Source organism: Dendropsophus ebraccatus, chromosome 5 (assembly GCF_027789765.1).
Source record: "Dendropsophus ebraccatus isolate aDenEbr1 chromosome 5, aDenEbr1.pat, whole genome shotgun sequence".
NCBI classification, from domain to species: domain Eukaryota; kingdom Metazoa; phylum Chordata; class Amphibia; order Anura; family Hylidae; genus Dendropsophus; species Dendropsophus ebraccatus.
Genome location: NC_091458.1, coordinates 69,193,140 through 69,205,964, shown reverse-complemented (window position 1 = coordinate 69,205,964; position 12,825 = coordinate 69,193,140). Strand labels below are relative to the sequence as shown.

The 12,825-nt window shown below is 43.3% G+C and overlaps 1 protein-coding gene across 8 annotated transcripts in view; it reads right to left on the bottom strand.

Annotated features, from left to right (window-relative positions):
• The window catches only part of ENOX1 (ecto-NOX disulfide-thiol exchanger 1), a 454,877-nt gene that overhangs the window by 45,924 nt on the left and 396,128 nt on the right, over window positions 1-12,825 (bottom strand). For all 8 annotated transcript variants that reach the window (XM_069970542.1, XM_069970544.1, XM_069970543.1 and 5 more), the window contains one exon: window positions 11,950-12,134. In XM_069970542.1, coding sequence (XP_069826643.1) covers window positions 11,950-12,134 — 185 coding nt within the window. The remainder of the gene's footprint in view (window positions 1-11,949; window positions 12,135-12,825) is intronic.

Below are 12,825 nucleotides of genomic sequence, written 5' to 3'. Positions count from 1 at the left end.
CTATAATATAATATACTGTACTGTATGTTAAAAGTGACACAGCTCAGTTTTCTATTAGGCTGGGTTTCATGCATAGTATTTTGGTTGACATTTTAATGAAAAAACAAGTGGAACAGATAAAGAGAAAATATATAATTGCATCAGCATCTTTTACTATTTTGGACCCAATTCTGATTCTAGCTACAACAAATGACCAAAATAAGGACCAAATACTTACAAAATTACTAAGCATGGACCCAGCCTTTCTGGAACATGGTCATAAGCATTGCCAGCCTTAGGGGTGTGCGAGCTGTGCAGCTACACAGGATGTGTACCATTGTTTTTTTATTAGTGCAGGAACTATTTTCAGTGCAACTGCTCCAGTTCCCACATGGAGGACACTGGATTAGAGGAGGCTGCAAGAAGAATCTCAGCCCACAGCCTGAACCATCAAGAGTCTCTATTGAAATGGAGGGTCGAGGGCGTACGGTAAGTGCCTTTGGGTGTCTCTCTTTCTCTCTGTAGGGTGTATGTGACTGAATGTTTGTCTGTGCAAGCAGTACAGTGTGTGCTTGTATGTGCATATGTGTCTGTGCAAGCAGTATACACAGTGTGTCCTTGTATGTGTATATGTGCCTACTTAAGCCGTATATACAGTGAACCGGTATATTTGTCTGTACTCATGTGTATATGTGCCTGTACAAGCAGTTTATACAGTGTACCTGTATGTGTGCGCTTGTGTGTGTATATATATGCCTGTATGCATGTGTACATATGGGACTATATATGTGTCTGTATGTGTATAAGTGCCTAAAAGTATGTGTGTGTATATATGTGTTCCTGTATATGTCTGCATGTGTATAGGAGCCTGAATGTATATGTACTGGTGTGTATAGATGTGTGTCTGTATATATATATGAGACTGTATATGGATTTTCATACACATAAGGCCACCAGCCTGCCCCACTGTAACGCCTCTGTGACCTGTTCACACCACCCAGCCCATCCCCAGCCTCTTGGAGCCCATGAGCCATGAGGTGCGATGGCAGCACACATGTGGTAAACTTCACAGCTTCTCTGGCGACTTCTGTGTCTCACTGCACAAGATTTCCTCTCTCAGATCTAGTGGGCATCAGTAATACTATAGTACTGTAATAAAATTACTGGAAAAGCTGGGTACTTCTTTGGGATGTGCCCAGAATGATAGGACTTCCCATAGCTATGATGTCTGATGATCATAGGCCTCTGACATTTTCGCAATAATTACACATGCATATTATTGCTTTTCTAATTTATTTATGATTTATTTTAGGGTTTTAAAAAATCCCAAAACCCTGAATACTTCCTTACATGGTAAAATATTATAATTACAGTCTAAACAGGTCCCCACATATACCTTGAGAAAAACAACCATGTCGAGAGAGCTGAGTCTAATGACTGTATTGGCAGTAAGGGCTCTGACCAATAGATCATATTGCTGGCAAGCACTTCATTCAAATGGCCGACATGACCAATTTCTTAAACACAAATCGTTTTAATAAATTTCTGTCAGGTGAGGCAGAATGTACATGCTAACAACTTTTTTTTTGCTTTACCGTGACTAGTTGTCAAGTACTGTATGTACAGAAGCTGACATGGGGGTGGGGGATAATTTAAGAGATTACAAAATGTAGTCACACCTGGGGCAAGTTTTTTTTTTTTTTTTTTTCTTAATAGCTTAGATGTGAGGTTTTTTTAAGTGAATCCCGGCCTGAACTAAGATTGTCATACAATTTTATAAATCAGCTACCACTGCAAAAGACAAAGCAAATGTGACTTCATCCTTAGGAGTTTTAATCAAACAAATCATGAGGTGTGGAAGCAAAAAAAAGTAAAAATAAAAATAATAAAAATTGTGTAAGTAGCCACTTGTCCAAAAAGTTTTGATAAATATTTACAAAAAAAGCCATGTAGATATAATGTTAAATTCCCACCCATGTACTTGGAGATATGTTGCAGCTATAGATTATACAAGGTTTTAGGTGTTGCCATCACAATGCAAGGGAGGACTAGAGGATTAATCTGTGGATAAATATGTCACTGAATAAATTATCTGAAAGAAAAGCATAAAAATCTACTTCCAATGTGTCCAAGGGTTAAATACATATTTCAAAGACCAAAAGGCCAACTATGAGTAAAGGTTGAAGCTCGAAGTGACATTTGGTTCGCCTAGGTGGTAGGGGGGCTGTATGCTGAAAAGGCACTGTTGATTATTTACACCAACACGCAGTGCGGCTTCATGAAATGTCAGCCAGCATATACAGTTCATTCTGAGAAGTAGCATGTAATACACAGCATTATTTTAAATGCCAGTGTGCAGATAAAAGCACAGGTGGCTAGCTAACATAAAGAGCATTTCATCATAAAATAAAATTATCACTGGTAAACAAGAACAAGCTAAAAATCATCTCTCTCTTAAAGGAGACTTCCTGCAAAACAAGTGTTTCCTAACTTTTCACAAAAGAGGGTGCTTTGCTCGAACCTGTCTTATCCTAATGTACATGAGTGACATCTAGTTTACCACAAGCAGAATTGGGTTGAATCCTGTGAATGACATTAAAGGAGAAGTCTGGAAAGATTTTTTATGAAAGTATTGTATTTCCCCTCAAAAGTTATACAAACCACCAATATACAGTTATTACTCGAAATGCACATAAAGTGCTTTTTTCCATGCACTTACTACTGCATCAAGGCTTCACTTCCTGGATAAAATGGTGATGTCACAACCCGACTCCCAGAGCTGTGCGGGCTGTGGCTGCTGGAGAGGATGATATCAGAGGGATGCTCAGTGTCCCTCCAGTGCCCTGTGTCCCTCAGTGTCCCCCTGCCATCATTCTCTCCAGCAGCCACAGCCCACACAGCTCTGGGAGTCAGGTCGTGACATCACCATTTTATCCAGGAAGTGAAGCCTTGATGAAGTAGTTAAGTGCAGGGAAAAAAAGGACTTTATGTGCATTTCCTGTAAAAAGTGTATGTTGGTAATTTGTAAAACCTTTATAAAGGACAATAGAATACTTTAATAAAAGTTTTTGCCGGACTTCTCCTTTAAAATGAGCTAACAGAAAAAATTAAAAAATCTGGAATATCAACAGTGACACTTATGGGACCATCATTAAATATAAAGTAGATACTGGAGCAGAAACAAATATTATCACAGGAAAGATATGGAAAAACCTGAGGATTAATCTAAAACTTAAAAGTAAACCATCTGTGCTACAGGCATAGAATAATCTGAGATCCCATCTGTGGGAAAATGCACCCTGCTTCTTGCCTACAAGGGAAAGCTGAGCCAGCGTGAATTTCATGTATAGCAATTACATTCCCCTCTTAGGCACACAAACAGGTGAAAAATTGGGACTGATAAATTATTTGTAGTAGAGGAATCTCAGTTAAGATGTGCTAAGGATGCATTCACAGGACGGGGAAACTTACTAATATGCAATTTTGAATAGTTGCAGTTTTATTACAGGATGGCAGAGAAGACAAGACCTTTGGATTGGAATCTTAATGGACATGGTCTTGGATAGGGATGGTTTGTACGAACCCGAACTCTTGGTAATGATTCCCGCTGTCTGCCCGCTCCGTGGAGAGGGTGGATTTAGCGGGAGGACCGCCTGGAAAACTGGGTTACAGCCATAACCATAGGCTGTATCCCAGTTTTTCAGGCGGTCCTCCCACTGTATCAACCCGCTGCACAGAGCGGGCAGACAGCCGGAATCTGATGCAGAGCGTTCGGGTTCATACAAACCCGACCCTTGGCAGTTTCGGACCATCCCTAGTCTTGGATGACCAATGCCCCGCAGTCAAACAATTCTGTGTGTCTTCCCAAATCATAGAAGCCTTAATGTCGGATGGTATACAGCTTAAAGTGACTCTGTAGCCACGAACTGACCCCTCAAACTGCTTGTACCGACGGATAGCTGCTATCAATCCAAGATCTGTCCTGGGGTCCATTCGGCAGGTGATGCAGTTATTGTCCTAAAAACAACTTTTAAACTTGCAGACCTGTGTCAAACTGGCGGGGCCTAGAGTGTGTTTGCCCAAGCCTAGCACCGCCTCTCCATCCCTCCTCATCATTAGGAATGCCCTGGGCAGTATTTTTCCTGTTCATCACCTGTCTGAACACTGCACATGGGGCCCATGTGCAATGTTCACACAAGTGATGAATAGGAAAAATACGGACCATCATTCCTAATGATAAGGAGGGTGGTGGGGAGGAGCGACGTAGAAGCGGTGCAAGGCTTCTAGGCCACACCGATTTGAAACAGGGGTGAAAGTTTAAAAGTTCTTTTTTAGGACAATAACTGCATCACCTGCCAAACGGATCCCAGGACAGATCTTGGATTAAAAGCAGCTATCTGAAGGTACAAGCAGTTTTGGGGGGTCAGATTGTGGGTACATAGTCGCTTTAACGGATCTCAAATTGCAGTAGTTCCTTGTTTTGGTTGTCTATGAATGTGGATATTAAGAAAATCGTAGCAACTTGCACAACTTGTCAAACCTTTGCTCCAGTTTTGTCTAAGCAGCTCTTAATGCTTAAAAGGAATACTGTGGGGACCTTGGAATATAATTGAGGTTTATCTATTCAACTTGTATGGAAAGGAACACCTGCCAATATTTGATGAATAATCCAATTATCCAGAAGCTCTAAATCTGAAATACAGCATATCATGTGTGGTGTGTAAGGTACCAGACAGTTTTGCAGATATGGAAAACCAACTGAACTGAGAACAGACAGAGGCCCCTTAATGTCCAAGAAAATAATTCAATAAATTCACACTGTGCCCAGAGTATAGTGGTGATACTCACAAAGCCCAAGTAACTGCAAGGTGAGAGTCCACAACTCTTATCCTGCTCCCATGTGTCATGCGTTATCACACGAGACGCTGTTCTCTGTGTTTTTTCACCGTTCTCTTTCGAGATGACAGGTGGGCAGTTACATTTTGTGAGCATTGCGTGCGGGTGAAACCACGCCCAAACACAAGGATTAATAGCTGCCTGATGTTGTCATGGCATTGGTAACATGTGACATGGAGAAAGCAGCATGGGAGTTAGAGGTGCACGTATAGGTTTTTTTCTATTTAAAGCAATGATGATGAAGAGGGTGGGGAGGAGGGACGGAGGGGTGGTGCAAAGTTAGGGCACAGATACTCCTGTTTGGCACGAGCTTCAAGTTTAAAAGTATTTTTTTAGGATAATAACTGCATCACCTGCCGAACGGACCCCAGGACAGGTCTTGGATTAACCCCTTAGTGACCGCCGATACGGCTTTCTACGGCGGTCACTAATGGGCCTTATTCTGCTGCCATCAGCTTTTTACGGCGATGGCAGAGAATAAGGCTGCGGGGCCGGGACGGCCCCCACCCCATCCCCCCGGCTACCGGAGGTAGCTGAGGGGTTGGGGCAGTGTGTGAGGTCCGTCCCGGCCCCCCCCCTTACCGACGATCGCCGCTATTAACGTTATAGCGGCGGCCGTCGGTAAAGAGGATTACCGGTGCCGCCGCCACCTTTCATCTCCCCCCGCCGTGAATCTACGGCGGGGGGAGATGAAATAAGTGTATATCAGACCCCAGATCAGACCCCCCTAGTGCCCCGATAACTAACCCCCCCCCCCTGGCGGCCATCATTTCCAAGATGGCCGCCGCCATCGCTGTGAACCGACTAACGTCGGTTCACAGCGATTAAAAAGTTAAAATGAATGAAAGCCCCATGCTCTCCGCCACCGGAGGTAACGGAGAGCATGGGGCAGTCATCGGGGACCCCCCTGTGGGGTCCCGGTACAAGCGATCAGCGGTATATACTATATACCGCTGATCGCTTGTACCATGTGCTCCCGGCACTTTTTATCCCCTGTCACCATAAATGATTGGTGACAGGGGATAAAAAGTGATGTCCCCCCACCCCCCAAGTCGCCCCCCACCCCCCCTGTCACCCCCATCCCCCAGTCACCCCCCCCTTCCCCATATACGTTACCTGCTCCTGGAGCTCCTTCCTCCTCGACGTCCTGGCTGGTTATGAAGTGCGCATGCGCTTCACAACCAGCCAAGCTCTGAAAATTTAAAGTGACAGAGACCAATTTGGTCTCTGTCACTGAACTATGATTAGAAAATATCACAGTAATCATAGTAATACAGTGAAAATGAATGTATAAAGTACAAAAAGTGACAAACATACAAAACAATAAAACACACTTTATTATAGTAATAATTGCAGTTTACTCCCAAATTACCCCTAACCCCTCCCCAGATTACCCGTAACCACCGCACGTTGCCCGTAACCACCGCACGTTGCCCGTAACCACCGCACGTTGCCCGTAACCACCGCACGTTGCCCGTAACCACCGCACGTTGCCCGTAACCACCGCACGATGCCCGTAACCACCGCACGTTGCCCGTAACCACCGCAAATTGCCAGTGACCCCCTCCAGATTGCCCGTAACCACCCCAAATTACATGTACCCACCCCAGATTACCTATAAGCACTTCAGTTTATCAGTAACAATCCCAGATTGTCTGTAACCCTTCCAGGTTGCACATAACCCCCCCAGGTTTCCCGTAATCATGCCAGATTACATGTAACCCCCCCCAGATTGCACGTAACCACCGCGCGTTGCCTCTGACCACGCCACAATGCCTCTGACCATGCCACGATGCCTCTGACCATGCCACGATGCCTCTGACCACGCCACAATGCCTCTGACCATGCCACGATGCCTCTGACCACCGCACGTCGCCTCTGACCACCACACGTCGCCTCTGACCACCACACGTCGCCTCTGACCACCACACGTCGCCTCTGACCACCCCAAATTGCCAATGACCCCCTCCAGATTGCGGTGCCCATGTCAGATTACAGGTACCCACCCCAGATTGCCTATAAGAACTTCAGTTTATCCATAACCACCCCACATTGCCCGTAACCACCCCACGTTGCCCGTAACCACCCCAGATTGTCTGTAAGCACAGCAGGTTGCCCGTAACCACCCCACGTTGCCCGTATCCACCCCAGATTGTCTGTAAGCACTGCAGGTTGCCCGTAACCACCCCACGTTTCCCGTAACCATCCCAGATTGTCTGTAAGCACAGCAGGTTGCCCGTAACCAGCCCACGTTGCCCGTTACCAGCCCACGTTGCCCGTTACCAGCCCACGTTGCCCGTAACCAGCCCACGTTGCCTGTAACCAGCCCACGTTGCCTGTAACCAGCCCACGTTGCCTGTAACCAGCCCACGTTGCCTGTAACCAGCCCACGTTGCCTGTAACCAGCCCACGTTGCCTGTAACCAGCCCACGTTGCCTGTAACCAGCCCACGTTGCCTGTAACCAGCCCACGTTGCCTGTAACCAGCCCACGTTGCCTGTAACCACCCCACGTTGCCGTAACCACAGCAGGTTGCCCGTGACCACCACACGTTGCCCATAACCACCACACGTTGCCCGTAACCACCCCGCGTTGCCTGTAACCACCCCACGTTGCCTGTAACCACAGCAGGTTGCCCGTGACCACCCCATGTTGTCCGTAACCACCCCAGATTACCTGTAACCACCTCAGGTTGCCCATAACCACCCCTGGTTGCCCGTAACCACCCCACATTACCTGTAATCTCATTTTTTTTATTTTATTTTAGTAACTGCGCTATTCTAATAACCATTACTAGCTGCGGTTTTGCTCCTGTAAATTGGCGCTCCTTCCCTTCTGAGCCCTGCTGTGTGCCCATACAGTGGTTTATGCCCACATATGAGGTACCGTTTTACTCAGGAGAACCTGCGTTACAGATTTTGGGGTGAATTTTCTCTCCTGTTCCTCGTCAAATTGAGAAATTTCAAACTAAACCAACATATTATTGGAAAAATTCGAGTTTTTCATTTTTACTGGCCAATTTTGAATACTTTCCTCTAATACCTGTGGGGTAAGAATGGTCACCACACACCAAGATGAATTCTTTGAGGGGTGCTCTTTCCAAAATGTGGTGACTTTTGGGGGGAATCTATTCTGCTGACACTACAGGGGCTCAGCAAACGCACCTGGCGCTCAGAAACTTCTTCAGAAAAATCTGCACTGAAAATGCTAATTGGCGCTCCTTCCCTTCTGAGCCCGGCTGTGTGCCCATGCAGTGGTTTATGCCCACATATGGGGTACCGTTCTACGCAGGAGAACCTGCTTTACATATATTGGGGTGACATTTCTCTCCTGTTCCTCGTGAAATTGAGAAATTTCAAACTAAAGGAACATATTATTGGAAAAATTCGAGTTTTTCATTTTTACTGTCTACTTTTGAATACTTTCCTCAAATACCTGTGGGGTCAAAATGCTCACCACACCCCAAAATATATTCTATGAGGGGTGCACTTTCCAAAATGGAGTGACTTATTGGGAGATTTTACTCTGTGGACACTACAGGGGCTCTGCAAACGCACCTGGCACTCGGAAACTTCTTCAGCAAAATCTGCATTGAAAAAGCTAATTGGCGCTCCTTCCCTTTTGAGCCCTCCTGTGTGCCCATACAGTGGTTTACGCCCACATATGGGGTACCATTGTACTCAGGAGAACCTGCGTTACAAATTTTGTGGTACTTTTTTCCTCTTGTTCCTCGTGAAATTGAGAAATTTCAAACTAAAAGAACATAATATTGGAAAAATTTGAGTTTTTCATTTTTACTGTCTACTTTTGAATACTTTCCTCTAATACCTGTGGGGTCAAAATGGTCACCACACACCAAGATGAATACTTTGAGGGGTGCGCTTTCCAAAATGGAGTGACTTATGGCGAGATTTTACTCCGCTGGCACTACAGGGGCACTGCAAACGCACCTGGCGCTCGGAAACTTCTGCAGCAAAATCTGCATTGAAAAAGCTAATTGGCGCTCCTTCCCTTCTGAGCCCTCCTGTGTGCCCATGCAGTGGTTTATGCCCACATATGGGGTACCATTGTACTCAGGAGAACCTGCGTTACAAATTTTGGGGTACTTTTTTCCTCTTGTTCCTCGTGAAATTGAGAAATTTCAAACTAAACGAACATATTATTGGAAGAATTCGAGTTTTTCATTTTTACTGTCTTCTTTTGAATACTTTCCTGTAATACCTGTGGGGTCAAAATGGTCACCACACACCAAGATGAATTCTTTGAGGGGTGTACTTTCCAAAATGGGGTGACTTATTGGGGGTTTTCTCTCTGCTGACACTACAGGGGCACTACAAACGCACCTGGCGCTCAGAAACTTCTTCAGCAAAATCTGCATTGGAAAAGCTAATTGGCGCTCCCTTCCTTCTGAGCCCTGCTGTGTGCCCATACAGTGGTTTACGCCCACATATGGGGTACCGTTGTACTCAAGAGAACCTGCATTACAAATTTTGGGGTGCTTTTTCTCTCATGTTCCTTTTGAAAATGAGAAACTTTAATCTAAACGTATATATTATTGGAAAATTTAAATTTTCAATTTTTTTACTGCCTAATTGTGAATACTTTCCTCCAGCCCCTGTAGGGTTAAAATGCTCATTATACCCCTAGATTAATTCTTTAAGGTGTGTAGTTTCCAAAATGGGGTCACTTATGGGGGTTTTCAGGATACCAGACTTCTAAATCCATTTAAAAAAAGAACTGGTCCCTAAAAAAATCAGTTTCACGAAAATGTGATAATTTGCTGATAAATTTCTAAGCCCCATAACACCCTAAAAAAGTAAAATATGTTTACCAAATTATGCCAGAATAAAGAAGACATACTGGTAATGTGACTTAGTAACTAATTTATGTGCTACGACGTTCTTTTTTTAGAAGCAGAGAATTTCAAAGTTCATAAAATGCAAATTTTTTTAATTTTTCATGATATTTTGATGTTTTTCACAAAAAACACACAAAGTAGTGACCAAATTTTGCCACTAACATAAAGTGCCATATGTCACGAAAAAACAATCTCAGAATCGCTAGCATACGTTAAAGCATCACTGAGCTATAAGAGCATAAAGTGAGACAGGTCAGATTTTGAAAAATTAGCCTGGTCATTAAGGTCCAAACTAGCTGCAGCACAAAGGGGTTAAAAGCAGCTGTCAGAGAGTACAATTGTTTTTTTTTTTTTTGGGGGGGGGGGGGCAGATTGTGGGTACAGAGTCGCTATAACTGCATTGTCAGCAAAAATAGAAAAAATCTGAAATACCCCTTTAATATCCTGAGGATCTTCTGTACTGTAAATGTGATTAGCCTTATCTGTATAAAAAGCAAACAATGCTGGTTGAGACCAATTTAAATGAGAAACCTCTGTGCTAGGCTAAATTTCTTTGTGCTGTGAGTCTAGATAATCCAAGGAGAGGTTGATGATATATATTATTTTTTATGTGATTGGATGCAGATGTACAATATGGTAAACCTTGGCATTACTTTACAGCCTCTACAAATCTACTTAATGCTCACAGTAATGAAGCATTATCACAGACCCCCCCTCCTTTTGGAAAAGGCATATTAAAATTTCTTTGTTATAAAATATGTTCTTTTGCTAACGGTGATGAATAATGCATCTAGTGAACCTTCCATGGAGCTTTAAACTGTTGCTAAGGTCATATTTTACTCATTGTGTAGCTGGTGCCAGTTGGATAACCTCACTGGATTGTCTTTGTGTGAAGAGACAAGCCCACATCTCCAATTTACTTGCTTTATCTGGTTGCAAAATTATATGCTACATTCTTTTGAGATGACTAATAATTCTTGTTAAAACAAGTATCATTTGCTGCTATTCAGAATTTCTAGACAATCTCTTTAATAAACTTTCCTAGAACATAATTCCACTTGCAAAATCACTTATGTAATCCAACAATAAAATGTCTTACACCCATCTATGCATTCTAATGGCTTATAATAACTAATAACAATGCCCTATAAAATTCAAACTTTTATTATTGTGTACATTATTGCATTGGGTGCACAGGGGGAAGTCCTTCACATTTTGAAGTCTAATAATGGGACTGAATTAATTTAGCAACCTGGTCATGTTTATATAAGCATTTGGTCTGGTTTCTGAATATATATAATAATCTGTATATAAGAATTTATTTTGTCATAAATGGGAACCAATCACTGCCAAAATGTCCAGTAAGCTATATACGTATGCCACCTATGAGCTTTGCACATATCCCCCTGAAAACAAAGTTTGTAAATATCCCATGTCATATGTAACTTACCCTCAACTAGTCATGTGGGCGTTCCTCAGTTGACTCTAATATCGCCTCTCTGGGAGCGTCAGAGCCCAGGGACGGCCCATCTGTGTTGTGCAAGAGGCTTCTGCATTGAGAATCACACCAAGAGAGGCCATCTCTGGGCTCTGACATTCAAGTGTGCCATCTTTGACTAGTTTGGCGCTGTTTTTACGGATGAGTTGATTCATGTGTATCTATTGTGCTTTGTGTACGTAATGAAATAACAAGAAAACAGCTATTCTGTTGTCTTTTGTTTTGTTCATTCTTTAGGTTTTTTTTTTTTGCTGGACTGGATGATGGGCTAAAAGCTTTTATTTCTGCCGAGAGTTAGAAGTTAAAAGGCCGATTAATCTACAGGAACTCTGTATAAGTAGTACTGGGTCATGCCAAGACATCTTTATATATAGTATACAGAACTATAATGTTAAAGGGAACCTGTCACCCCCCGTGCCGTAGTGACAGGCTCCCGACCCCCCGCTAAAGCCCCCTATACTCACCTGATCCCGCCGGGTCCCGCTTCTGGATCCGGTCGGGTCACGAAAATATCAGCCGCTACAGCCCGACGCGCGCGCTGAGAGATGAGTCCAACGCTCATAGAGAATGACGGAGAGTCCAGCGCAGGGCTGTAGCGGGGGTCGGGAGCCTGTCACCCCGGCACTGGGGGGTGACAGGTTCCCTTTACGCACTAAAGCTCTTGGCATTTTGCAGTGTGACTTTCTCCATGTACATATTTTGTATAATGAAAATCTTACTTGTTGCATATTTTGCATTGTTTGCTGTAAAAATTGTATCTGCTGATCCTTGGTCAAGCTTTCCTCTGTCCGCGCATGATGTCCTTTGTCTTGTTTTAGAAGTTCCACCTCATTCCTGTAAGCATCTAGTTGCCATCGCAGACTGTCGTTCTCTTCCTTTAATGCATAAGCTTGGGCAGCTAGAGCTGAAATCGCAAGCAAAGAAAGCAAAGTTTCAGGCAAAGAACTCATAGGGAGAAGGCATTTCAGAATGCTCTTGTGTTGCTTAAAATTCCATTCTATTGTAGATATAAATCCTGACATCACTGCAATACCCTTTAATCACAGCTCAGATGTTTGTATATTAGATTGGGTTCATTGGGTTACCCGTGTCATGTATTTCCCAAAAGCCTCTTTTAGTTCTATTGATTACATTATACCAACCTGTCTAGTTTTGGTTTCAGGCAGATAGATAAATCCCGGACCACTTGTTGAGTAATTGTAAAAGCATTGCGGGTGGAACTATGTTTTCATCCACTCTATACAGGACATATTCCAGTCCTATGTTAAAACTGTCTATATATTTTTTTTTTATCAACAAGAAGAGAACTTTCCAGCACAAAGTCCATAATAGGCTGATCTTTATTGTAGATAAGGTTTATTCCTATGTACATCCAAGACAGGCATATCAGCCCAGGAACGATATGCGGATCAGTGTTTGGCATGATTATGGTCGGCAGCGGAATGCCTTTCTTTGCCTATATTTTTATATTTTATCTGGGCTAATAAATATCAATACTAACTTTTTATATTAAAATATTACAAGTACCACATTCCCAGTATTAACATAGTCTTTAGCGACCTCTACTTAAAGGGAACCAATCAGCACAATTGGGC